This window comes from Lepisma saccharinum, chromosome 3 (assembly GCF_977018435.1).
Source record: "Lepisma saccharinum chromosome 3, izLepSacc3.1, whole genome shotgun sequence".
Lineage (NCBI taxonomy): Eukaryota > Metazoa > Arthropoda > Insecta > Zygentoma > Lepismatidae > Lepisma > Lepisma saccharinum.
The window spans coordinates 139,569,209-139,595,328 of NC_139231.1; the positions used below are offsets into that span (position 1 = coordinate 139,569,209).

The following is a 26,120-nucleotide window of genomic DNA, read 5'->3' on the forward strand; positions in this document are numbered from 1 at the left end:
AACTGGTCCTCCCAATATTTGTACCCCCTTATGAGGAGAATGATAGCCGGGTTATAACACCCCCCCCCCCCCCTTGCACTGGCTGTTTGGTTTGATTTGTTACTTCGCTTTTTGTGCCAATTTTGGCTAATTTGCGAAGATGGGGAAGAGTGATGATGATATTATGAAATTGATGAATATACACTCACAAATATCCATTCCCAGGCCAGGATTCGAACCCGGGACCCCTGGCGTTGTAGCGCGATGTGCTAACTACTCCGCCACAAGGGCCGACTCCACGGGTTCTTATCCACTATTCGAAGCACCCCGTCTTACATACTAAAGGGACTTCCTTATCCGGCACTTGAGGGATCATTTGATTTTGTGCATTTTCACCTGATTATGATCTTTCAGGTGCATAGATCCTTTCCGGTTGTTGGCAAATCGTTTGCTTTTACAGTCCTAAGGGGTACAGTGAGGACATGAGGCAGGCACGTATCCAGGAATTTCTTTCGGGGGGGGGGGCTCAACACCATTTTTTAAGGGGTATATAGTAAGAACCTTACAATTGTGTATTTAAGACCAGAGGTGGCAATTGGGTTCCAAAACGGGCAGGGGGGGGGGGGGGCGGAGGGCGTTTCAAGGAAAGTTTATTTTCTCTTGGTAGCCAAGGCTTAACATTAAGAGGTCATAATGTTGAGGCAAAAAAATAAAAAATGGGGAGCAACTATCCCTTAAATCGTTGCCACTGTAAGGCTATCATTTTAATCAGAACGTGAAATCGGAACATTTTTTACCACTCGACTCCTCTGTTTCCATGCATTAATATTGTGTGCCGGAACCATCTCAGTATGTGGGTTTGTCCATTTCTTCTCATCAGGCATAAAAACATGTATGGTGTCTTTGAGTGTTTTTACGAAGCTGTTACACATGCACGGGATGGACAATCCACTCGACAACGCAAGATTCAAATTGTGGGCTGCGAACTGGACGCAGACAGCTCTCGAATATTTCTCTCTGATTCGAGCCTGAACACCACTAATGTGTCTTGTCCTCCCATGTTTTCAGCTCTTATAAAAGCCGAAACCCAGCTAATTGTTCAGATTCAGGCCTTAGCACTTACAAGTGTTCAAAAATGCCTGTCACAGCTTCCGCTGTCTTGCCATATATCGGCATGAAACAAAGGAAGTCTTCTCGAATACAGCTGGATCACGAAACAATTAACGCAAAGTGAAAACCCTTCCTTTCCCAACACATCTAATTTTTCGTCTCCTAGTATGATGAAATGCTTACTCATTTATATCCAGTGACGTGCCCAAGGGAGGTTTGGTCAGGTAATAACCCCATTTGACCCAGTATTCCTTTTTTAAAAAAGAAAAAAAGAAAAGAAAAGAAAAGAAAAAAGAGGCACGTCAAAGACTGGGAAAAAATGGCAAAATCAGAACTGATCACCAAAAATAGTATGCGTAACCCCTCTCCCTTCCAATAATCCTGGGCACGGCTCTCTTTATCTCGGACACATTTTTTAAAATCAACTCACCAGAACTTTTTATCATCGTATTGGAGATTGAAGGAAAATGCGTTCTTCCTGCAGGTTTGGATATGATCCTTTAGGGTGCTGTCGTCTGCCTGCCTTCACACCTAACCTTAACAAGGCACTAATTTTCCATCCTTGTGACTTGGATTTTCAAGACTTGAAGGCAGGCAGACGACAGCACCCTAAAGGATCATATCCAAACCTGCAGGAAGAACGCATTTTACTTCAATCTCCAATACGATGACTTAGGAAGGTTTCAGACCGAAGGGACACGCGATACATGTCGATTGGAATGAACCAATCAACAGCAACGTTTCACACCGTAGCGACACAAAAGGCCGCACAAACCTAATTTCGACTTGTGAAATCCTCAGGCGAGACGGTGTGAAATCTCCTTTCTTAGGCCACCGTCATTGTCACCTCGAAGTAGTAGCTCTTGTTGACCACAGAAAAAATTATTCTCAACCGGTGGGAATACTCCTCAGAGTTTTCTTCTCTCTCCTATATTTTCTGTGCTTGTTCACTATACAGGCAACACCTTACGATTTGATATACACAGGACATGTACTATGTAGACATTTCAACGAAAAATCAGTTGAAGTCAAGGATGGCTAGATGGCTCAGTTGGTAGAGCCCTGATTTTGGTTCTGGTAGAGCCTGCAATTTCCGCCTAAAATGTCTACATATGCAACATCTTGCTTTCTCTTCTCGACATTCATAAAATTTTCGGCTGTCTCTTTATGGTAGTTAAGTGTTTGAATTTGTTTCGAACCCAGTAGGCTTAAACAAAAGTATTTTTTATGCCATGAAATTCTCGGACTGCATATACGAAATTTAGTTCTGGCAAAACTAAATCATCACTCAAAACTTTGCTTTTCAGTTGATCTATGCAGTTTATTTCTGTTTTAATAAACCACTGCAATATCCGGTCCTGCTGAAATATTCACTTTAGAGAGAGACAGACCTTTGATCTCTTCGGCCCTCGAACCGAACTTAGCACTACACTGAGGCCCCGGAAGTTCTGCTGTCGTCAATGTCTTCATTTTCGAATCACTATATCTTATAAAGCAACCAGAGGATGCTGACTGATCTGATCACCAATCGACTGTATGAATTGTCACACTTACCTCTGAAATCTCATTAACCGATTCTTTGTACAGATCAACCGAAAAATTTAATCTGCGTATTTATATCCTCATTATATTCTAGAAAGTTCCGCAGATAAAACGATTCGTTAATATCGCCAGTAGTTGACTCCTTCTCTCATTCAAGAACGTACCCTCTCCCGCCTTCCAGAGATTATAAATTACAACGAATCGTCCTACGTGTGGCGCTACCTTTGTTGTGCAGCTTCCAAATGCTGACAAGTCTCTACATAGTGCTCAAGTTCGTTGCGACAACACCGAACGCGCAAGAAAAGTGTACGTGCAATATTATCAACAACATTGTTATAGAACATTCTCCGTCTTGCCTCGATAATTTTCTATCTCCTCAAATCATAGTCAGATTATTCAAAAAGCCAAAAACCTGATTTTATCTAGTGTAAAATAAATAAAAAATCCTGGGGGGGGGGGGGGGGCTCGAGCCACCTCAACCCCAGCTTGGATACGTGCTATTAACAATAACAGGGTTATAGAACATTCTCCATCTTGTCTCGATAATTATTTCTCCCAAATTATCATCACATTATTCAAGAAGCCAAAATTCTAATTTTACCTAGTGTAAACAGAAAAAATTCCTGAAAGGGGCTCGAATCTCCTGATTCCCACCTTGGATACGTGCTATTGACAATAATAGGGTTATAGAACACTCTCCGTTTTGTCTCGATAATTATTTCTCTCAGATTTATAAATTTATTATCTTCACATTATTCAAGACGCCAAAAATCTAATTTTATCTAGTGTAAATTGAAAAATTTCCTGAGGGAGGTGGGGGCTCGAGCCATTAACAATAACAGGGGTATAAAACATGCTCCGTCTCTCCTCGATAATTATTTCTCTCCTTACATTATTTTCCCATTATTTAAGAAGCCAAAAACCTAATTTTATCTAACGTAAACTGAAAAATTTCCTTGGGAAAGGGTCGAGCCCCCTGTGCCCCATCTTGGATACGTGCTATTATCAATAACAGGGTTACGGAACATTCTCCGTCTTGCCTCGATAATTATTTCTCTCCTTCAATTATTGTCACATTGTTTTATTTCACACCACAAGAAATGAAAAACCTCATTTTATCTAGTGTAAACCTAAAACTTTCGGGGGGGGGGGGGGGCTCGAGCCCCCTAAGCCCCCCCTCTGGATACGTGCCTGACATGAGGTGAAACTAAAAACATAATGTTACCCAAATGGACGCATACTGATCAACACATACATATACAATAAACATACAAGGTAACTCTGGGTAGTAATGTTTGTTTAAAATGAAATGTGAAATGAGAAAAACATATATATTATCACACTCAATATAGTGCGTGTTTAGTTAACTGTAAACTAGAAAAGTAATAATTATTTGTATTACAATTGTATTCGGCTCAATGTGAAAAGGTTAAGAAATGTAATGAAACTAAATGCGTCAAAACTTACATCTATCTTCAACAAGGGGATAGTGGAACAACAACATTTGAAGTTTGCAATATCACAAAGAGAGAGAAAGGAAATTGAACACTTTGTATTACAACGTATCAGACTCGGTATACAATGTAAATTAAATATATAGTAATACAAGAAGCATTGAAGCAAAAGAAATTGCTTTCCTTTAGAATTTTTTACAATATAAATGTCCTTTCTGCAAATTTCGTGGAGCAATTTCTTACATTTAATTCATTGAATCCAATCACATTTTGGCCCCTTTTTATCGAAATACAATCATTCGCATCTTCATTCTCATTGTCACCACTACTGATTATATAAAATTTAATTCTGTCGTTCACATAAAAGATGATGATACGTTACATGTTACTAGAGTGATTTGGAGTGATTTGTTGTTTTAAGTCCACTTTATGCACAGTAAGGCTAATCGGGACTGGACCTACAGTTTAAAGTGGGATCCGAACCACTATTTGCCTACATGTTAGTAGAGCTAGGCCAGACTGTCATTTGGGTATAATCGTACCACTAGTCAGCATGGGGGTCCCCAGGATTCTCTCCACGGAGGAGCAAACAAGGTAATTTGCTTTCCAGGTGGGAACAAAGGAGGCACATTTTTTCCCCCCTCGAAAAACAGTATTTCAGTCCGAAGTTATTATGTTTCTTCAACTAATTTATAATAATGAACATGAATTACTGTAACTGAAATGACATTATATGTGAAATATATAAGTTTTAGGTGGATCTTCATTTTCCAGAAGGACGTGGCACCCCTTGCTCCCTCCATTCCATACGACCATGATAGTCAGTGTTCCACCTATTAGGACCATAGCATTTTTTTATCCAGTAAAATCCAGTTGATTTGTCCGTGGCCCCCAAAAGTTTTATCGGCAGGTAAACTACTTTCCATTATTTCCACTCAGTCATTTCCGCTTCTAAATAATATTTTATTTTTAATTTTCATTATTTTTCATTTCTCAAACCCCACATTGAGTAAAACAGAATTTACTAGCTATTATTCTTGAGAGGGACCTTACGCAGCCAATAGTTTCATAGAATTTAGTGATAATGCATGCGTTAACGAATATTTCTCAAATATTCAAGTAAACAAGAAAAAATTAAGCAGATATCCGGATGTAAATAAAATAATGGAAACGTTATTGTTATTTCTATTTCTATTTTGCTTACGTCTTTTTGTAACTTTTGTGATATTTGCGACGATGATGATGAACGATGAAGCGATGGAACAATCACACATGCATATTTGCTTGGGATTCGAACCTACGACAATTTCTGTGATACCTCCACTATTGAGGTAAATTATTATCATCATTATTATTATGTCATGTGATCAACCAGCATAAATATGTAACACAAGCTTGGACAAACATAAAATAGCCGGGTTCAGTACATTTACACGTAATATTTCCTTTTCAATGGAAAAGATAGGCCTGCTCCCAACAGAAGAAAGTTCCTTCCTGGCCTGGCTCTGGTAATCGACCATTCATTCCAAAGAAGGATTCTGAAATTCGACCTTGACCATTTGGCGGTGACAACACAGCTCTCTGAGAGAGGGTCGAGGAACAGTCTACTCCCCTCCGCCTATTTCGAGGGTATGGAGAAAACAGATTTCGCGGACCTATGAATTTGCGGCCGGAATTGTTGGCATGACAATTATACTTTCTTATATTATCTGCATTAGGAAAGTGATAAAATACAGTTATACTGCTTTTGTTGTCTCGCCAAATTTTCAAGTTAATTGCTCTCCTCTTTTTTCTTACTAATAGAAACAATCCTCTCTTCTTTCTTGGCGGTGACGTAATTTATTATTTTATGTTGACAACACAACACTCGCGAGACTCGAAAAACTTTTAGCTAGCAGAAGCTGTCCAACTCGAATATCCCTCCGCCCGCTGGAAGTTCCAGGTGGTGTCGCAGGTGGCAGCACAATTTGCCGTGATAAAAATACGTTGCAGCCCTGGAATGTTAATATAATTGCAAAGTAATACGCAATCTTGTTAGTAACAAAAGTATAGCAATCGCAGCATAAATGTTCCCTCTTGTCATCTACGTAGTCGGTTTTTTAATATTCTTCTTGTGAAATAAGAAAATTAAGTGGAAAGACGTGGGAGCTGTATTTTGCGATTTATTATTATTTTGCGCATAATGTAATTATACAATCTATAATATAGGTACGAGTACACATACGGACGAGTACGAAGAACAATGTCCTGCAAGCAGAATGTCGAAATTCCATTTCAGAGCTACACAATCACAGTAGCAATTTAGCATGTAAATGAATGGGACGAATTTTCAAGATGGCGGCCGTAGTCTATCCCCTTAATATTGCTAAGGGAGTAAAATTAATTACCATAATACAGTATTTAAATTACACATTTGTAAGATTTTGGTGGGAGCTTCAGCCTCCTGAGCCCCTTCCCTGGCTACGTACCTGAATCCAACCAAGAAGATGCAGAATAAGACAAACTTATCTAACACAAAAAAAATATAAGTTGAAATACAAGGTAACGAAAAAAGTTCTTGCCGTTTTTAACATCACATGGGAAGAAGTGATCACTGATAGGAAAATATGTGTGCCACGTGCCTGAAAAGTGGTCAGGGTGGGAGTGGAGACATTGGTCTTGCCCAATACAAACACATTGCGCACTCATAGCAGCCATAGCTTGAGCAGGGGCGAAGAGAAATGGAAGTGTTGAAGCAGCTCGTTTGGGGTTGTCTGCTTTATGACTTTAAGGTGGGCTTGTCCGGGCAGAATCAAGTCGCCGAATATGTCAAGCCTTTGGGGGTAATGTTGTGAATGAACGCACCAATAGGAATTGGTTCCAGAAGTTCAGGTTGGGAGATCTGTCACTTTGTGACGAACCCAGCAGTGGCCAACCACAGGTCCTGGATGTTGAGGCCCTGAAGGCAACCATACAGGAGGACAGCAGCCTAAGGTGTGGTGAGCTTGCCAACCACTTCCAGATTTCTGATAAAACAGCCAGACTGCAACTGCATCACATAGGAAAGACGTTCAAGTTGAACAAGGGGGTACCTCATACACCTTCAGAAGGCAAGAAGCAACAACGAGTGACAGCCTGTTTCTCGTTGCTTTCTTGGCACAGCAACACACCCATATTCGATCGTGTGCTCACCAGTTACGAAAAGTGGGTCCTATATGACACTCCCAAGTGTGCCCGACATTAGTTGTCAACACGGGACTTTGTGCCTCACGCCACAAGACCACCTTCACACCCATGCAAGATCATGCTCTATGGTGCACTAGTTGCCAAGTGGTGCACTATGAGCTGCTACCAACAGGCCAAACCATCACTGGGGACCTCTACTCGTAGCAGTTGCAACGTGCGCAACAGGCACTGAAGCATAAGGAGCCAGCATTGGTTAATCACAAGTGTGTACTGCATCTTCACAACAATGCCAAGCTGCATGTGGTGCGGGTGACCAGGGATACCATACAGTGACTTGGCTGGGATACACTGTGCCATCCATGGTACTTTCCAGACCTTGAGCCAACAGATTATCACCTCTTCCATTCCCTGGACAACCATCTTCGTGGGAAATCCTTCGCAAATGAGGCAGACTTGCGGCAAGCACTCACGGACTTCTTTCTGTCCGAGACCCCGAGATTTATCGCCAGAGCACTGCACAGCTGGAGGTATGTTGATAAAAGGGGCTGGATGCCGATGGGGATTACTTTGAGGACTAACAGTATGTGACATTCTTTGCATACCTTTTTGTTTCTGATGATCAAAAACGGCAAGAACTTTTTTTGGTTACCTTGTACATTTCAATTCGCATGTGGTGCCTCTTGGCTAATTTGCGAAGATGGGGATGAGTGATGAAATGATGAAATTGATGAATGGACATTCACAACCAAGCCTGAGTGGGATTCGAACCCGGGAATCCTCCCCACCCTCTTCGCTCAACTGCATGAAAAAACTGCGAGTGGGGTCTGTCATTCCTTTGAACGACTCCCTCAGCGAGCAAGCTCCAGTGAACTGCCTCGCAAAAAGGAACTGCATCGTTCCTTTGAACGACTCCTCGTGAACAACTCCTTGCGGTGAGCAAGCTCCGGTGAACTGACTCCTGAAAATAAATGGCCATAACCCATCACTACTTCCAAGTATTGGAGTGAAATAAAAGCAGAAAAGGAACATCCAAATTTACCCAGCCCATTATGCTGTTGAAGGGAAAAATAAGAAAATGAGGATGGCAAGAAGATCATTCTTGTCATATTCACACTACCTAGTGCTTCAGAGAATATTACATTTAAGATGTTGTGGTTGTGGAAAGAGGAAATGTTCATGCATGTTCCGGGATCAGTCCCTGCAACATACTGAACTGTCTCTTTGTAGTAAAGATGAAGACAAGTGTGAAAACAATGACTTACAGGACAGAGATTCAGATCAGAGTGACAAGGAATTTGACTAAAGTGACTGTATTGATGACATGATATGTCCCAAATGATTACAACCACTCTTAATCTTGATAATAGGTGAGCTTTTAAATTTCAAAAGACAATGCGGAAGTCACATATGTTATCACTCCTTTACTACGTATAATAGTTATGATAATAGTAATGATAATAATAATAATGAATATTTTCACTTGTTATTTTTAACAGAAAATAACTAGAAAAATCTGATAAACGAACTCTAAATCAGGATATGGATAGTATTTTATATGCAGAACCTCCATGGTGGCCATCTTGGATTTTGGACATCATATATGGTCTCTGACACTTTTTCCAGCAAAACAGTGGCGGCTTGTGACTTTTCAAAGATGCATGCTACAAATAGATGTTTCTTGCATTTACAATGACCCCTCCTCCCACCCCCCCCCACACACATACACTCACTCTCTCATTTGGAATCGCTAGCATAAGCAGGATTTTTCCCGAGGGGATTATAATTGTAAAACTCAGTATCACATAGCTGCTTTCTAGGTAGGGGCGGCAAAATAAACTATAACATATTTTGCAATCACCGCTTTAAACCTTCATGCTTTCATCTGAAACTCAAAATTTCGAGATGACGTGTAGCCCCATCAAACTCCCCGGCCCCAACCTCACGTATGCCACTGCTTGGAACATAACACAACTGATCCATGCCTCGCACCTGACAATGAACCGTGCGAAAAAAAATTGTGTCTGAATCTGTAAAGTAATCTGCAAACTTTCATCTTATATTGAGATGGCAACACTTAACTGTGCTGATGATCTGTATAGCATGCTAGCAGACGGTCTTCCCGAGCTGAGACCCTACCTTCCTCGTAAGAAGAAGAACCGAGGGGAATGACGGGAACATATTCAGGCACGCCGCGAGGTGGCGAAATGTGCTATGAAGGCAATAGCCCGGTATATGTTTTAACAGTGTGCGGAAAACACACAACACGCTGGAAATTTTGAGCCTCTTAACGTGATAAATTTTATTTCACTTCAATGTTTTAATGAACTTCTTCAATCTATGAAATGTGTCCCTTTCTTTCTATTCATTTTAGCAAATTGAGTAACGTGCTATAGTAGGGTAGCACGTATTGAGCAGCAAAACACCTGTAGTAATACATGATTACGTGCCTCCAAATGAAGGCATCCTCCATACACATGTCTTCCCTTGATGCAAAAACTCAACAGACTTATAAATGGTCAAAATGACGCCTAAAGGAGTTAAGGAGATGTGGTAGTTTTTCTTTGTTAATCTGCAGAGGCAGCCATCTTGGATTTATGACGTCACCCAGGCCATATGCCACAATTGCGGGCAAAATACATGGTGGTACATAATTGTGTACCACACTAGCAAGGTATCACCGGTAGTCATGTAGTCTCTTCATTCAAAAACCCACGGGATTTCAAATGTCCCAGGACTATATCACAATGACTGATTGATCGATTTAGTTTATTTTACTTCACTTTCCTTCTTCCTTCCTCTTTGGCTAATCATGTAGATGAGGATGAATGGTGGTAAGATAAGATTGATGAAGGGACAAACGCAAATATTAGGGATGACAACACAAGCCCCAGATGCCAGAGCCTCGCTAGTCTGCGAAATCCAGTCCAGGATGCATTAATAGATGTGGGAAATCTAATTCTCTTGTTAAATACAGCTTCAGTTTTCTACTTAACTGGCCTTTTGGTAGGAGTTTTTCATTAAATAAATGTTTATTTTCTTAATTGCTAATTTACAACTTTACGTAATTAGGGGTCGTGTAAATAAAGGATAAGGAAAATGAAAAAAATGGTCAAGGAAATGTCAAGAATTTTGGATTTGTTATTTTGGTGGACACCCTGTTTTGGGAAGGGAATAATTACTTCCTATCTGAATCAAGGTGATTATACACAGGAGTTATGCCTATTATTATTATTAAAATAGTAAAAGCAATAAGTTAAAAAAAAATTAAAGTAATATATAAACTATACATTCATTTTTCAGTATTCACTATTCCACTGATTGCTGTCCAGATCTTTTATTTCGTGAGAGTTGTCATCACATTTTGCAACACATTTTGTTATTCCTGTATTTAAAATAAATTAAATTTTATAGGATAGATATGAGCCCAGAAGCAGTCCATCAGCTCTGTTTTTGTGTTCAGGCATTTAATATGAAATGAGAGGCTTTGCAGTGGTGTAAAATGTCCTATCCTATGAACATTTCCATTTAATTTATTATGTAGTCCTTTTTTTTGCCAACGCCAACAAATATTTAAGCTATTGTGTAGTGTTTTTTAAAAAGAGAAAGTCAGAACTTGTCTTAAGGTCACTTTATGCCCAGATAGGAATTCAGAACTGGACCTTCAGTTTAAAGGGATCAAAAGCTTTGTGCAGTATGTCTGTTACAGGAATTCAAACTGGGGCATGAACAGATTTGCAAGGAAATTTTATTTTTATGGAAGGGATGAAAAATTACTTTTGTGGCAGGTGATACTTCTACTGGGGTGATGTCTATGAACAGGTTTCAAAGACAGAGAAATACTAGTGGGATTTGTAAGCATGGGTGTTGAATACAGTTGGTGTTATGTCATTGTCCTTTAATAACTCCAGCATGGAAGAGCAGACCATTCTATTGTCATGCAAGAGAGAATCACGGTCACATATGAACACAATTTCCTTAAGAATTACGGAAAAAAATAAGTTCCGATACCTTGCACAGAACTGGACACTTACGGTTAATGCATGTTTCCACAATATGGTAAAAGTGTGTATGAACTTGAGCATATGGTTCACAAATGTCATTGTGTTTATCCACATGGCATCTTGTCTACTACGATTGAAATATTTTCCAGAAATGCTGGAATTCTTATTCTGTCATAAGTTACAGCATGTTTCAGAGTAAACTGGTTTTCCACAGAATTGTAGATAAGCAAGGCCATTTACCTTACAAAATAATTGCTACCAGAAAACAGTTTTGAAAATCAAACAAGCTGTCTCTCAACCAGGCTGCTTATGTCGGTGTAAGCAATCCATTTGAGGTATGAAACAATTGCACATTATGTTATGTCATGTCAATTGCTAATCAGAAACATTGTTTGCAAAAATTGAGTTACATTGCGAGCAAGAAGGGAGAATGATGGATAAGGTTTTTGTTGGTGTACTCTCACATTTTTAAATGATGTGTAAACTGCAGGTTTTGGACAAGTATTGGTTTCAATACAAAGAGTTTCTTCTTTCTTGCATGTGTATTTTGAAGGTAAATATTAGGACTTCACTTTGTTTCAGGTTGCATAAGATTTTACTGAGTGTTTATTATTATTATATACTAGCTGATTACCCAGTGTTGCCCAGGTATTTATTTGTCCCAGTCTTGTATTAGACAGGAAAATAATGAAATCTAACTATAGTGTAAAATGTAACATTTTAAATGTGATTGTGAATGTCACGACTCCGAAAACTATGGATTCGACACTAATCTAGGTCATTTGTGGCATTTTATTTTTCACCCCCTCTGCCCCCCATGCCGATAGGTGATGAACTTGAAGTTGAACTGTATTGGGAGTGTCAAGTAAATTACTGATTCCACACTAATGTCGGTCGTTTTCTCAACACTGCTTGAATGTTAGACAACCCGAGAAACACTATCGTTGTGCTGGATTGCATAGAGTCACAGATGTCTGTTTGTGTGGAATTTAATATCGGTAATTTTGGATTATTTTTACATGTCGCCCCTAGGATGTGCCAGGGGTGTCTTATACCCCAAAAGTATTATTTACAGATTGCAAGTGATACGTGTACCAAGTTTGGTTGAAATTGCTCCAGGCATTTGAGAGTTATGCTGGAACAAACATATATACACACCCACACACACAGCCACACACATACATCCATTTTTATATATATAGATTTCTTTTGAGATTGTTGATTAATTTGATTGACTCTGATGTTATGGTCACTTCAGTTCACATAGAGAGAGAGAGAGACACACACACCACACCCAGACCCCCACCCCACCACACCCCACTGACCGACGGATCGAGCTTGTAGGTGCTACTTTATGAGTCTGTTGGGAAACACCTATGGGAGCCTGTGGATTTGAACTAGTGCTTGCTTGAAACCCGGTGAAGAAATTTTGTGCTGAGAATCTGCTCACTGTTATTTGCTGTTTGCAGAACATGTCCTTCTGTTGGCCACCTTCAAGTGTGAGTAGTCAATCATGCAAACTGCACATGGCATTGAATGTTTCAGATACTCTGAGAACTGTGTTGTAGATATCCAGTTTGTGGTGACTTTTTAATTGGATCAGTCATTTAAAAGAAGTCCTGATTATGTTCAGATATGTCCCTCATGTGATTTTATTGGTACAGCTGCACACATGACCCTACTAATTTTTGCAGATAGGAATGTGGTTAAAAAACATCCATGTGTGAAGTGTATAGTGTGGCCAAGACTTTAGTCGCTGTTGAGGCATCGATTTGACAATCTCCGATGAAATCAAAGCGCAAACGTGCTGCAGAATTAGGCATCCCAAGATTGACAATGCCTGAGCCTGGCCATGTGAAGAAGGTCCTGCACATTAAAAGTTTTAGTTCATCTCCCTTTAATAAGTTGACAGATATTGACCTGGATCGATGTGTGCATGTATGACAGTTATTGCTGCAAGGATTTCCAAGTGCAAACAACAAGAAGAACGTCATGTTCTCTGATGAGTGTGCGATTTATTGCAGCTCACGCAAACGGAATGTCTTTTTCTGTCCGAAAGAAAATCCACACTTTTTTTAGGAAGGACAATCTGCCTCATATTATGGTGTGGCCAGGAATGACAGCAGAACACTGCTCGGTTCTTCTTATTATTCTTTTTCGATGGATCTGTTAATCAGTACAGTTATCTGAGAATGATCAATGAGTGGTTGCCTCCACAGTTGACTGCAAAAGGAAATGCTGACACCGTTTGATCTCAACATACAGCACACCTACATTTTGCTTAGATTGTCTGCAGATGCCTGGACGAAATTGTCGCAAATCACTGAATTTGATGTGAGTCAGCATAATGTCCAGTTCCATTGGCTTGGCCTGCAAGAAACCCTAATATCAACACACCTGCGATGCACTCTGGGGTCTTGAGAAGGAAGAGATGAGGAAATGCCGACAAAGACCACCTGAAAGATGCAGTTTCTGCAACGTTTCAAAATATCACCCGTGATATGCTGTTGTGGATGAACAATAGGACATGGAGGCACATTAGTCTTTTTATTTTATTTATTTTACCTAAAGTTTCAGATACAGTACTGAATGACCATTTTACACTGAAACAGTAACAGCAGGAAAATAACAATAACAACAACAACAACGAAGATGGCACTGAAAACAAATCAAAATTATACATACATCGTTAACAATTTTCTAAAACTTTGTTCTGGCAAGAATATGTCCACATTTGAAGGCAGGTTATTATATGTGCGAGGCAGCCTGTAGAAAAGAGACCGCTGTAGAAGGGAGAGTTTAGTTTTTCGCCGATGATACCTCCGAGATCTTTTTGAGAGGAAACTTTTTTGATGGGATTGTTTTCAAGATGATAAGCAGAATCGAGTTTGTTCCATTTTAGGGAAATGGTGAGGCAGGAGCATTTCTTAGGATTCAATTGAAGTTTCCACTGGCGACACCACATAAGTAGTTCTTTAAGAGCTTGCTGTGAGATTAAAGCATCTTGTTCAGTCATCAGCAAACAGAAGTATAATTATAGGGAGAGAGGACAGTCTGTCGGGGAGGTGAAACTCCAGATGAAACAGGAAGAAAACTGGAAGAGGTGCCAGGAAGAATAACATGCTATGCTACAAACATAAATTCAGTGTGAAGGACTTTCCAGCTTCCTATATGTTATTTTCCTGTAGCTTATGGTTATTACAAGCATAAGAAAACAGTTTTTCGTTGTGACGTTTCAGGAGAACACACGCTCCCTTCATCAGACATTTATTTTCATTTTGACTAAAGATACAGTTATAACAATGGTTACCAATTTTTTAAACAAAAAGAATCCGTTATATAATGGATGTTATTATGAGCATTATGGAAATTGGTTACACCGTTCCGGTTGAAATTTGATTCGTCCAGGTAATCTGGATCTTCGAGATCAGCGTTTATTAGAAAATGACAAAAATCCATCCTCCTGGCAGAGTCTCCCTCCTCCAGAGCATGCACGGGTGTGTAGTGGTATGGATGAAGCTGTGCCGTATGCAAAATGAACCACACTTTCCGCTGACTCATGCCAAGTTGCTTGGCCATATCTCTCGTCAATGTACTGCCTTCTCTTCGAAAACATTCCAGTATATCCTCCTCAGCTTCAGGAGCAAACTTGCGAGGTCTGCCTACATCGCCTTGCCATCGTTGAACCGAACCGGTTTCCCGGATGAGCCGGTATGTTGTGCAAAACACTTGCGTGTCTGGTAAACGTCGATTAGGGAAACAACGCTCGTATTCTCTTCATGCTGCGGCTGTATCACCATCACAAAACCCGTAACAGTACAAAATATCAGTTTATTCTTCATTGTCGAATGCATCCATTGTTGAACCACACAATAACAAGATTAGCACCTATTCTATCACTTATTGATTTTGTTGGAAGGCTACGCAAAGTAGATTTATGTAGATCAGCCACTTTCAACCTAAGATAGGCTCTTAGGTACTGCCATCTAGTGAGTGTCATTTCAGTGCCATCTAGTGAGCTGCATGATTCACATTTGTATCACTTGTTTACGTGATAGGACAAGTATTGTCCTCTAGTGGGCATACGATGTAACATGTAACAAAAAAGTGTGAGTAATAGCGGCCCAGATATCGCGCTTCTAAGGAAATTAACATGAAAATAAATGAAGTATTATTTCTTGTACACAAATGTGAATGTTAGCAACATTTGTACCTTGTTGGATAGTTGATGGATGACACAAGGAAAATTGTAATTTAGAAAAAATTATAAAAATTCGATTATCTCGAAAACTACTAATTTTCGGACGGGGTATCAGATGGTCAAATTTATTGCTATTTGCCTCTACTTTAACCCCTTTCAAGGAATACATCTAATTACAGGTCACCCTGTATACCCTTGGGTCTCCCCATTGGTAACATTCTTGCCTTGTCATTGAGGGTTTCCAGCTTTGATCTGTGTAGGAGATACATAGTGCAGTTTGAATCTCACTTGAAAGTGTAGGTCCAGTCCCAATTAGCCTATCCAAGCATGAAGTGGACGTAAAACAACCTTTTTGTTATGTATATATACGCTTTGACTGTGGTTTCATTTTCTCTGTTCTACTTTGTTCTACAGGCAGGACTGCATGACTGCAGCAGCAAAGCGATACAAATATCTCAGACGACTCTTTAAGTTTCAACAAATGGACTTCGAATTTGCCTTCTGGCAAATGCTCTACTTATTCATTGCTCCTCAAAAAGTGTACAGGAATTTCCATTATAGGAAACGTAAGTATAGTTTTGAAAACTCTTAAATATCAGAGGATATCTAAGTTATAATATTTCATTACATGTGCTGTATATCCAATTATGAACAAGCAAAGTGGATTGATGAAGATTTAAATCAGGTGATTAAAAAAAATACGTATTTAAATCACTTGAAAAAAAAAAACTTTATAGAATAATGTACATAAGGTTTTTGTAGGTATCAGAATCACTTTTGGTTAAAGTACATTAATCTCGTAATAATTTAATGGTGTCTGTTAGGCTCTAAGAAAGGAAAAGAAATGAAACAGAATATATGTACTAATGGGGTGAAGCTCATGCAAAAGGAAATGTAGTATGTACAATGTACACACCCTTAAATTTTTCTTGATTTAAAATTCAGTAATATTATAGGCAAAAATAGCAAACATTTTGTGTAGAAAAATATACAAAATACTAATCATGTTAAACCGTAAATAGTGTCATTATCATTAAACTGTAAATATACATGGCAGCTGATATTTTGCAAACTATCATTAAAAAAATTGCCAAAATTCAGTTACAAAGACTATAAAAAATATTTTGAGTTACAATTATACAGTGCATCCAAAATGTTATATTTTCAATAGAAGAAAAGTTACTCAAATTATTATAGTTTCATAACACATTCAACAAACATTTCCATAGTAAATTCATGTATATGGTATCAGAAGGAGAAAAATTTGTATTTGGTCTAGGAATTAATTCGTGCACCTGGACAAGAGATGGCGTAACGAGCGTATCGTCCCACAGTTCCGTGTAGCCACACATGCGTTGAAAACTCCTGTCAGCGCGCATCGTTCGTAGTATAGGGCAGTTGATTGACGCGTCAACAACAGCATTTTGTAGTCAACTGAACATGGCGCAGTTCGTGCCAGATAAAGTGTTTTTGCAGGGTGTTCTGCTTCATTACTTTAACATGCAGAAAAGTGCTACCGAAAGTCATCGTATTTTGGTGGAAGTGTATGGTGAACATGCGCTAGCTGAGCGAACGTGTCAGAAGTGGTTTGCACGGTTTAGAAGTGGTGATTTTGGCCTGGAAGACCAAGACCGACCTGGACAGCCAAAAAAATTTGAAGACTGAGAATTGAGAGCATTGCTCGATCAGGATTCATGTCAAACGCAGGAAGAACTTGCAGAAGCATTAGGTGTTGATCAAACAACAGTTTCCAAACGCCTCAAAGCCATGGGAATGATTCAAAAGATGTCACATTGGGTTCCACATGAATTGAAAGACAGAGACGAAAGATGAAAAACCATTTGCGAATTGCTGCTTCAAAGACAGAAAAGAAAGGGGTTTTTGCATCGCATTGTTACTGGCGATGAGAAGTGGATCCATTACGAGAACCCGAAACGAAAAAAGGCCTGGGTGAAGCCAGGTGAACCAGGTCCATCACAACCGAAACGAGATATTCACTGTGCAAAGGTTATGCTGTGCATATGGTGGGATATGAAAGGTGTGGTGTACTATGAGCTGCTGCAACTGGGTGAAACTATTAATGGAGAACGTTATCGACGACAATTAATGCGTTTGAAGCAAGCTCTGGCCAGGAAACGACCAGAATGGGAGAACACACATGATAAACTTATTTTTCAACATGATAACGCTCGCCCACATGTCGCAAAACCGGTCAAAACCTATTTAGAAAATGTCGGATGGGAAGTTTTACCCCACCCAGCGTATTCACCAGACGTTGCTCCTTCGGACTACTACTTGTTCGATTGCATGAATAACGATTTGATTGGACAGCGGTTCACTTCTTCAGAAGATATCGAAAAATGGGTCTCTGACTGGATCGCTTCAAAGGATGAGGACTTCTTTCGCCACGGAATCCGTAACTTGCCTGACAGATGGGCGAAAGTGGTGGCTCGCGATGGACAATATTTTTCTTAAGGTATTTATGTATTTTGTGTTTGAACTACAGCTTCAATGTGTGCGTAACAACCACACAAATTAATTCCTAGACCAAATATTTACATATATTTTTCATTTGCTTTAATCAAACTGTTCAAATATTTTACAGGGCCATACCAGAGAAAGCGTTTCTATAAAAAAACACAACTTTATGTATGGTGCCATACCAGAGAAAGTGTTTCTATAAAAAAACACAACTTTATGTATGGTGCCAAGAACCATAAAAGAAATTTCAAGAAATTTTAAGTTGTTTTTTTTAAAAAAATTGTTTTAAATTTAAAAAATCCGATTAAAAAAAATTAAAAAAATATTTTTTTAAATACAAATCATGGCTTTTATCCACCCTGTAAACAACGTAAACTCATGTGTGCACATTTCTCTATAAGTTACATTATTTATTTGACCAATGCGAAAAGACCCCTATGAGCTGACTGGCCCAATGCATTTCTTTTGCCACTGTGTGGATCCAAATCATATTTTTTTTCCTTAGTTATAGGGTCCTTCCACATCAAATCAACGCAAAAAACTAATATTTTGTCACCCATCATCTCCTATTTCGATGAAATTTGGTATACAGCCTTCCCTTATGGTTAAAAGACCCCCCCCATATATTTTTTCACTCCATCTCATATGGTTTTCATTTTATAGCACTTTCAAATGCCATTAAATCAATGTTGTCACTGTTGAGACCCTCGACACAAGATATCCTTGCTTACATTTTATTTCTTTTCTCCTTAACCAATGATCAGATCTCTTTGAAATGTTACACAAAGTTCAATGAAATAATGAGTATTTCAGGGAAAATTACATAAGCACTCAAATTTTTTTACAAAAGCCTATAAAAAGACTAATAATGTACTTCTAGCCTAATTTTTGTGGTGGGAAACTATGTTGCAAAAACCTGAATTTTCAGCATGTGGGATTGATGGAACCAAACGTTTTTGATGTTGTAAATCAATGCAAAGACATTCTCTTTCTCCACAAAGAATAAAATTTAGGGGTTTTTTACTACTCCTAACAAAAATTTTACGTTTTTTTGAAATTGCCTAAAATTTCAGGGTCAATCCGTACCAAATGGACCAACATTGGTCGCTTGATCATATTTTACAAGTGCTGTAAAATACATAAGCACCCCCTGTACAAAGATAGTTCAAAACAGGCAATATATTTCTAAAATTAGACTTAGTTTGAAAATGGTGGCCTTTTTTGTTTCATAACTTGGAACATTTTTGGCCTTTGCAGACAGTTGCGATTATTATTATAACTCAGCTAAGAAAAATTATAGAAATCTGGGGCAAAGAAACATTTTTCACCATATGGCTGGAATTTAGGGTCAATACTGCCTGTTTATCTCAATTTTGAATGGAAAGCAATGTATAAGACATATTTGTTTAGTAGGTAAGAAATGAAATATCAGAGCTATAGTTTCTTCACAGGAAACATACACATCAATTTTTTTTTGCAGAAAATCTTTGATCTCTATTACTGGTTTCCGCTTTGAGTTAAAGCTCTTTGAAAATGTTCATTTTTCTCAAAATTTGGGCCCCAAATATATCTGGGTAGGAGGGTCTTCCCAATGGTGTTGTGGTTATGTCGTCTTTTTGTAATTAAGGAGTGCCAGTTCGATACCCAGTGGAGGCACATAGTGGTTCGGAGCCAACTTTAATAAACTGTAGGTCCAGTCTCGATTAGTCTTCCGTGCATAAAGTAGATTTAAAAATGAAATTTAACCAATATCTGGTTGGGAACATAATAAAATTTGATATTTACAACATAAAGAAGTACTGCAGCTGTAAAAAAATTTGAGATTGAAATTACATGTATAACAAAGTTACAACAGGGGGAAGTGTGGCAAAAACATGCACATTTATGTTATTAGTTACAATTATAATATATATACTTTTAATGAACTATCATGCAATTCAAATTGTTGTACATATTAATTAATTGCAACATATGCAACATAAGCCTGTTAGTAGCTATTATGAATGAAAAGGTGTGTAAGGCTGTGAGTCAAATATTTTCTGCTAAAACTTCGTATGTATATGTTTCCTCTAAAAAAAAGTATAGGTCTGATATTCCATTTCTTACCTACTAAACAAATATATCTTATACATTGCTTTAAATTCAAAATTAAAAAAACAGGCAGGGGTGACCCTAAATTTCAGCCAAAAAGTACAGAACATAAAATGTAGCCTGAAATGTACTCAAAACAATGTTTTTTACCCCACATTTCTATAATTTTTCGTAGCTGAGTTATAATAATTATCACAACTGTCTGCAAAGGCCAAAAATGTTGCAAGTCATGAAAAAAAATGCCGCCATTTTCAAACTAAGTCTAGTTTTAGAAAAATAATTCCTGTTTAGAACTACCCTTGTACAAGGGTTACAACAAACAAATGAGAAATTTAAAAAAATGGTCAAGCGACCACTTCTGGACCATTTCGTATGGATTGACCCTGAAATTTTACACAATGTCCAAAAAACGTAAATTTTTTGTAAAAAGGAGTAAAAAAAACAAATTTTATTCTTTGTGGAGAAAGAGAATGTCTTTGCAATGATTTTCAACATCAAAAACGTTTGGTTCCATCAATCCCACATGCTGAAAATTCAGGTTTTTGCAACATAGTTTCCCACCACAAAAATTAGGCTAGAAGTACATTATTAGTCTTTATATGGGCTTTTGTAAAAATTTTTGAGTGCTGATGTATTTTTTCTGAAATCCTCATTATCTCATTAAACTTAGTGTAAAATTTCAAAGAGATCTGATCATTGGTTAAGGAGAAAAGAAATAAAATGTAAGCAAGGGTGTCTTGTGTCGAGGGTCTCAAGAGTGACAAACAACATTGATTTATGGTGGTTGCGGTAAACGCGGTTTAAAATTACTTACGTGAAATTTAAAAGATTTCGTAATTCCGCGTTGCACAATTTAATTGTTCAATCAAGGATTGAACAATGAAATTGTGCAACGCGGAATTACGAAATATTTTAAATTTCACGTAAGTAACATTGATTTAATGACATTTGAAAGTGCTATAAAATGAAAACCATTTGAGATGGAGTGAAAAAATATATGGGGGGGTCTTTTAACCATAAGGGAAGGCTGTATACCAAATTTCATCGAAATCGGAGATGCTGGGTGACATGACCTCGTTGAAGTGGCTTGGAATGACCCTATAGATAATTTTGGGATACATTTTGTAGCTTCCCAAATATATGAAATTTATTTACAGAATAAAGTTCACTGTCCATTATCCTAACCCCTTTTTAATTTTGATATAAATCTCTGTGGATTGGCTACTTTTCATTAAGTTTTGTATATTCTGATATTTTTTTAAAAGTATCGCTAGTGTATGCAATTGAACTGAAAAAAATAGATAAAGAAGAGAGATATATAACACCATCATCTCACAGTAAACACATAGTTGCTGACTTAAGGAGGCACAGCATTTAGTATTCCTCCTCCCACATATAAAACATTATTTATGTCAATCTTGCCCTCCCCCCCTCCAACTTATTACTGTCCTTACCCCAGTGTGAAAATTGAGTGGAAAACAATTTTTAAAAGTTTTGACAAATATTTCAACAACTACCAAATAAATGAGCCATTGTAATACTACACCAATCTGATTCCACAATAAATTTTGACTAGAAAGTGAACCAGATTAGACACTTTAGTTAGTTTTGTTTTGTAAATTTCATGAGTTTCCCAAATGTATCAATTTTTTCACCAAATAAATAATCCTTGGTAATTTTACAGGGCCATTCCATTCCAAATCAGGCAGGCAAGCCATAAGGGCACCCTTTGACCATTGTAATTTTCTTGACGAAAACACGTGCAACTATGTAACAGTGTTTTCATCAAAATCTGAAATACTTTTGCCTCTAGCATGTAATAGCAAAGTTATGTTTTGATTAGCAAGTTACTAAAAATTCCTGAAAATGTGACAAAGTTGTCTGGTAACTTCCCTTTTGTATTTATTTCATTATGCTAAGTTAGAAAATGCTACGGTTAACTGCTAGCATTCTGCTTCTTCCATCTTCCACGATGCTTGTAATAGTGTTAAAATAATAGGTGCTGGTAATGTGTAAAACATTTTATTTGTAAAAACGAATAACACAATTTATCATGTTGAATGTTAATTAAGTCAGAAATTCACTCTTGCTTGTCGACGGAATATTGCCCTCCAGTTTGGATCACCAGAAGTCAGAACTGTGTGACTACCAAATTCCTGTCTATGCAGCTACTGGCAAAGCAATGCCTCTTTATTTACACACTCTACGCCTTTGTTCATCCGCAATGAATCTCTTTCTGCATTCTCCTAATAAAGGCAATGAAGTCTTTGCTATTCCCTTGTTTTGCATTGGGAACTGGCTCCTGAGGTACTTCCTCATGTGAAGAATTAAAACGTTTGCTCAAAATTCATTGCTGAATATCTGAGCACAATCCTTTAATATTCGAACTACCATTCCAGTGATAATGCGATGTACAATAAGTGATCGAGCATTATTTGAATCCTGTGATAGGCTTCCTGAAATGACTTCAATTTGTCATATAATTCTAATGCTGTTTGCTGTAACTGTACTGTGTCAAATTTGGTAAGTGGTAACTTATATTCCCTCTCCCGCACCGTGGCTGTGCGGTCTAAGGCATCAGACTTTGGGCTCCAGCTACGGGACGTGGGCAGGTTCGAGTCTCCTGGGGGAAGCGTAACAATTTTTCTCTTTGGATTTCGGCCTGTGTATGAAGCTGGTGGACACCCACCATCATGAGGAAATTGGGGAGCTAGGAACGAGTAGCGTAACCCGGTCATGGAAACTTACAAAGATGACTGGGGGTTTGCCATGCTGACCACACATCACCTCGTAACTGATCTCTCACCTCTGGTGAGTGAGTGAGGCTGTCAGTCGGTTGGTAGGCCCGGGCCCTCAGGGGGCTGTTGCACCACAGGTTGTTATTATTATTATTATTTAAGACGTAAGCGAATTACTAAAGTTATATCTGCGAAACTTACTTATAAATGTTCTATTAATTTCGGTGGCCTCTGCCACCATCCACTTGGGAACTCAATGCTTTACTGTTGGGTTACTTCCGGTTCCTGTAACCCAACAGTAAAGCATCGAGTTCCCAAGTGGGTGGTGGCAGAGGCCACCGAAATTAATAGAACATTTACAAGTAAATTTTGCAGATATAACTTGAGTAACTTGCTTACGTCTTATATTATCAACCGCGTTGTTTATTCCCTTTAACATGAATTATTATTATGTTCATTTATATTCCCTAAGGAGGTGTTCTTTTTCAATTTTGTCTTCCCTGTACACCCTGAATGGCTGATTAGCCAAAATCTGGCCATCCTTAATAGACAACCAATGAAGAATGGTAAAACCTGTTGGTAAATCATAAATCATAATTTTTCTGAAAAAGTTTAAATCACACACAAATGTGTTGAACTTTTCTTTCACCTTAATGTTTTATCATCATTGCCAGTGTCATGTTACTTAGTGGTATGTAGAGGCAAATGTAAAGGTAAAGTTCCCCATGCATATAGCACCGTGCCATGAAAGCACATTTAGGGGATGTGGGGTAGCCACCTCCCCTTTCTCGATCTCAGCCATTTTGGAGGTGGTGTGGTCAGCACTGCTTGGTGTGCTTCCAGGGAATGAAGAACAATAAAAGCATGCAAAACAACAGTGCAACAAGTTCCAACGAGGATGGTGGCAGAGGCCACTGAAATTAATAGAACTACAAATAAAACAGTTTCATGGAAAAAGTGAATATTTACTACTGCGTCTCTCATTTCCCAATTGTGAATTCCCATAGTTTGTTGGATGACATAAAAACATGATAGCTTTCTAGGAGAAGACAATAATTTCTCAAGACACTCAAGTATAGAGACACTCACTTTATATTTTCAATTTATTCTTATATTGGATACATAGACTAGGAATATTCTAACTAGTCCTAACTGTTAGAGTGTTAGAGAGCATCTAATGCCCATTTGCACCAATGTAACATGCAAGTAAAAAGATCCATGGGTCAGAGTAATACTCGAGTAATGATCATCTTCTATTGCATCAACATGAAAGGTGTGATGAACTGATTCATGAAACTGGATTAACCTAAAAAATAGCTAGCCTCAAAGTAAGTGCCTAAATTTTATACAAATGGAAGTGCATGATTGGTTGCATAGTAGGCAGTGGTTATGATTGGTTGCATAGTAGGCGGTGGTTTGTGAATGGTTTTTATGTTGTGCTTCCTGAGAATTCGGCTTATAATTCCGGAGAGATTTCCGATGTATGGCAGGATGGCTATCTTCATGTTAGCTTCTTCCCGGTTCCCTGGAGTGTTTTGATTCCCTGGTGTGTACGTGTCCCCTGATGTGTCTGGATATCCCGATGTGTCCGGATGGGTTGAAACTGGGCTGTCAGGAATTTGGCAAGTCTGTATGTTGGGCATCCAATGACCACGACTGTACGGACTGCCAAAAATACACAAGACCGCAGTGCCATTAAGACTGATTGTCAGTGCCATTGGATGTCCAACATACAGACTTGCCAAATTCCTGACAGCCCAGCTTCAACCACTGATAGGCCAATGTGAACATCATGTGACAAACTCCACTGAATTCATCACCAGATGACATCTTTGTCAGCTTCAGCGTAGTGTCACTCTTTACCAAAGTACCACTTCAAGATTCACTGGAATTACTAGAATGCCACTTTACACTAGAAATCATCGGTCTGTTCAAACATACACTGACGTCTACCTACTTCAGCTACGGTGGACAGTACTACGAACAAACCGACGGTGTGGCAATGGGCTCCCCCACTCTCGCCTGCCATAGCCAATTTTTTCATGGAGAACTTTGTGCATGAAGCACTGCACACAGCTCCATTGAAACCTGCCGTCTTCCACAGATACGTCAACGGCACCTTCATCGTCTGGCCACTTGGTAAAGAAACTCTTCAGCCATTCCTAGATCACCTAAACAATCAACACCCAAGTATAAAGTTCACCGTGGAGACTGAGAAGAATAACAGCCTACCGTTCCTGGATATTCTCATCAGACGCAAGCCAGACGGATCATTGGGACACAATGCATACCGAAAACCGACTCTTGCAGATCTATATCTAAATGCCAATAGTTTTCACCACCCATCTCAATGAGCTACACAGTACTATCCACCTTATTCCACCGGACCATCTCCATCAGCGACATGGATCATCTATCAGAGGAAATACAGCATCTTCACAACAGAATGGGTACTCGGAACACAATAGCAATAAAACATTAAAACGTACTGCCCAAGAAGACCAGCACATCAGAGAATCCAGACACATTGGGATATCTGGACACATCAGGGGACACGGACACATTAGGGGACACGGACACACCAGGGAATCCAGACACTCCAGGGAACCAGGACAAAGCTGACATGAAGGTAGCTATCCTGCCATACATCGGAAACCTCTCCGGAATTATAAGCCGAATTCTCAGTAAGCACAACATAAAAAACATTCACAAACCACCACCTACTACGCAACCCCAAGGATGATTTAGGACTTAAAACACCTGGAGTTTACCGTATTATTCACTGGCAACCCCCCTTCCTCCACAAATGTATATACACGGGTTGATGCTCAGGACTGCACTTCTACCCCGAAGATGAGAGTGACGTTAGCTCTCGAAAGCTTGCAGTCTTTTCCACATCTCACCTGGTCGATAGCCTGAGAGAATCTTTTCATCATATATGTACATGTATCTCCACGTAGCATTCACGATCATTTTCTTAGCTAATATTTACATTGCTACAGATTTCTGGGTGTATGTTTATGTTTGTATTGCATGTGAAATTTTCCGAACTCTGTACTTGAGAATGGGTCCACTATGCAGACCATGGGGAAGAGTATGGCGATAAAAAAAGTTCAATTTTCCACCACCAGGTTGAAATGTGGCACTGTACTTCCATGATGGGTTGTAATAATGACGTAAACTGCTCCAATTGGTTATGGATTTGCCTTTATCTTGCAATCTTGCAATAAACGAGCAACTTCCAGCCACTAACAAATGTCTTTCTAATTAATAACTCTGCTAAATCACTTAACGTAATTATTTGTACAACCCATCATGGAAGTACAATGCCACATTTCAACCTGGTGGTGGAAAATTG

General features: G+C 38.8%; 1 protein-coding gene across 4 annotated transcripts in view; it reads left to right on the forward strand.

Annotated features, from left to right (window-relative positions):
• Unc50 (Unc50 RNA binding protein) overlaps positions 1–26,120 on the forward strand; it is a 156,807-nt gene that overhangs the window by 29,125 nt on the left and 101,562 nt on the right. For all 4 annotated transcript variants that reach the window (XM_083119539.1, XM_083119541.1, XM_083119540.1 and 1 more), the window contains exon 3: positions 15,867–16,018. In XM_083119539.1, the coding sequence (XP_082975665.1) occupies positions 15,867–16,018 (152 nt within the window). The remainder of the gene's footprint in view (positions 1–15,866; positions 16,019–26,120) is intronic.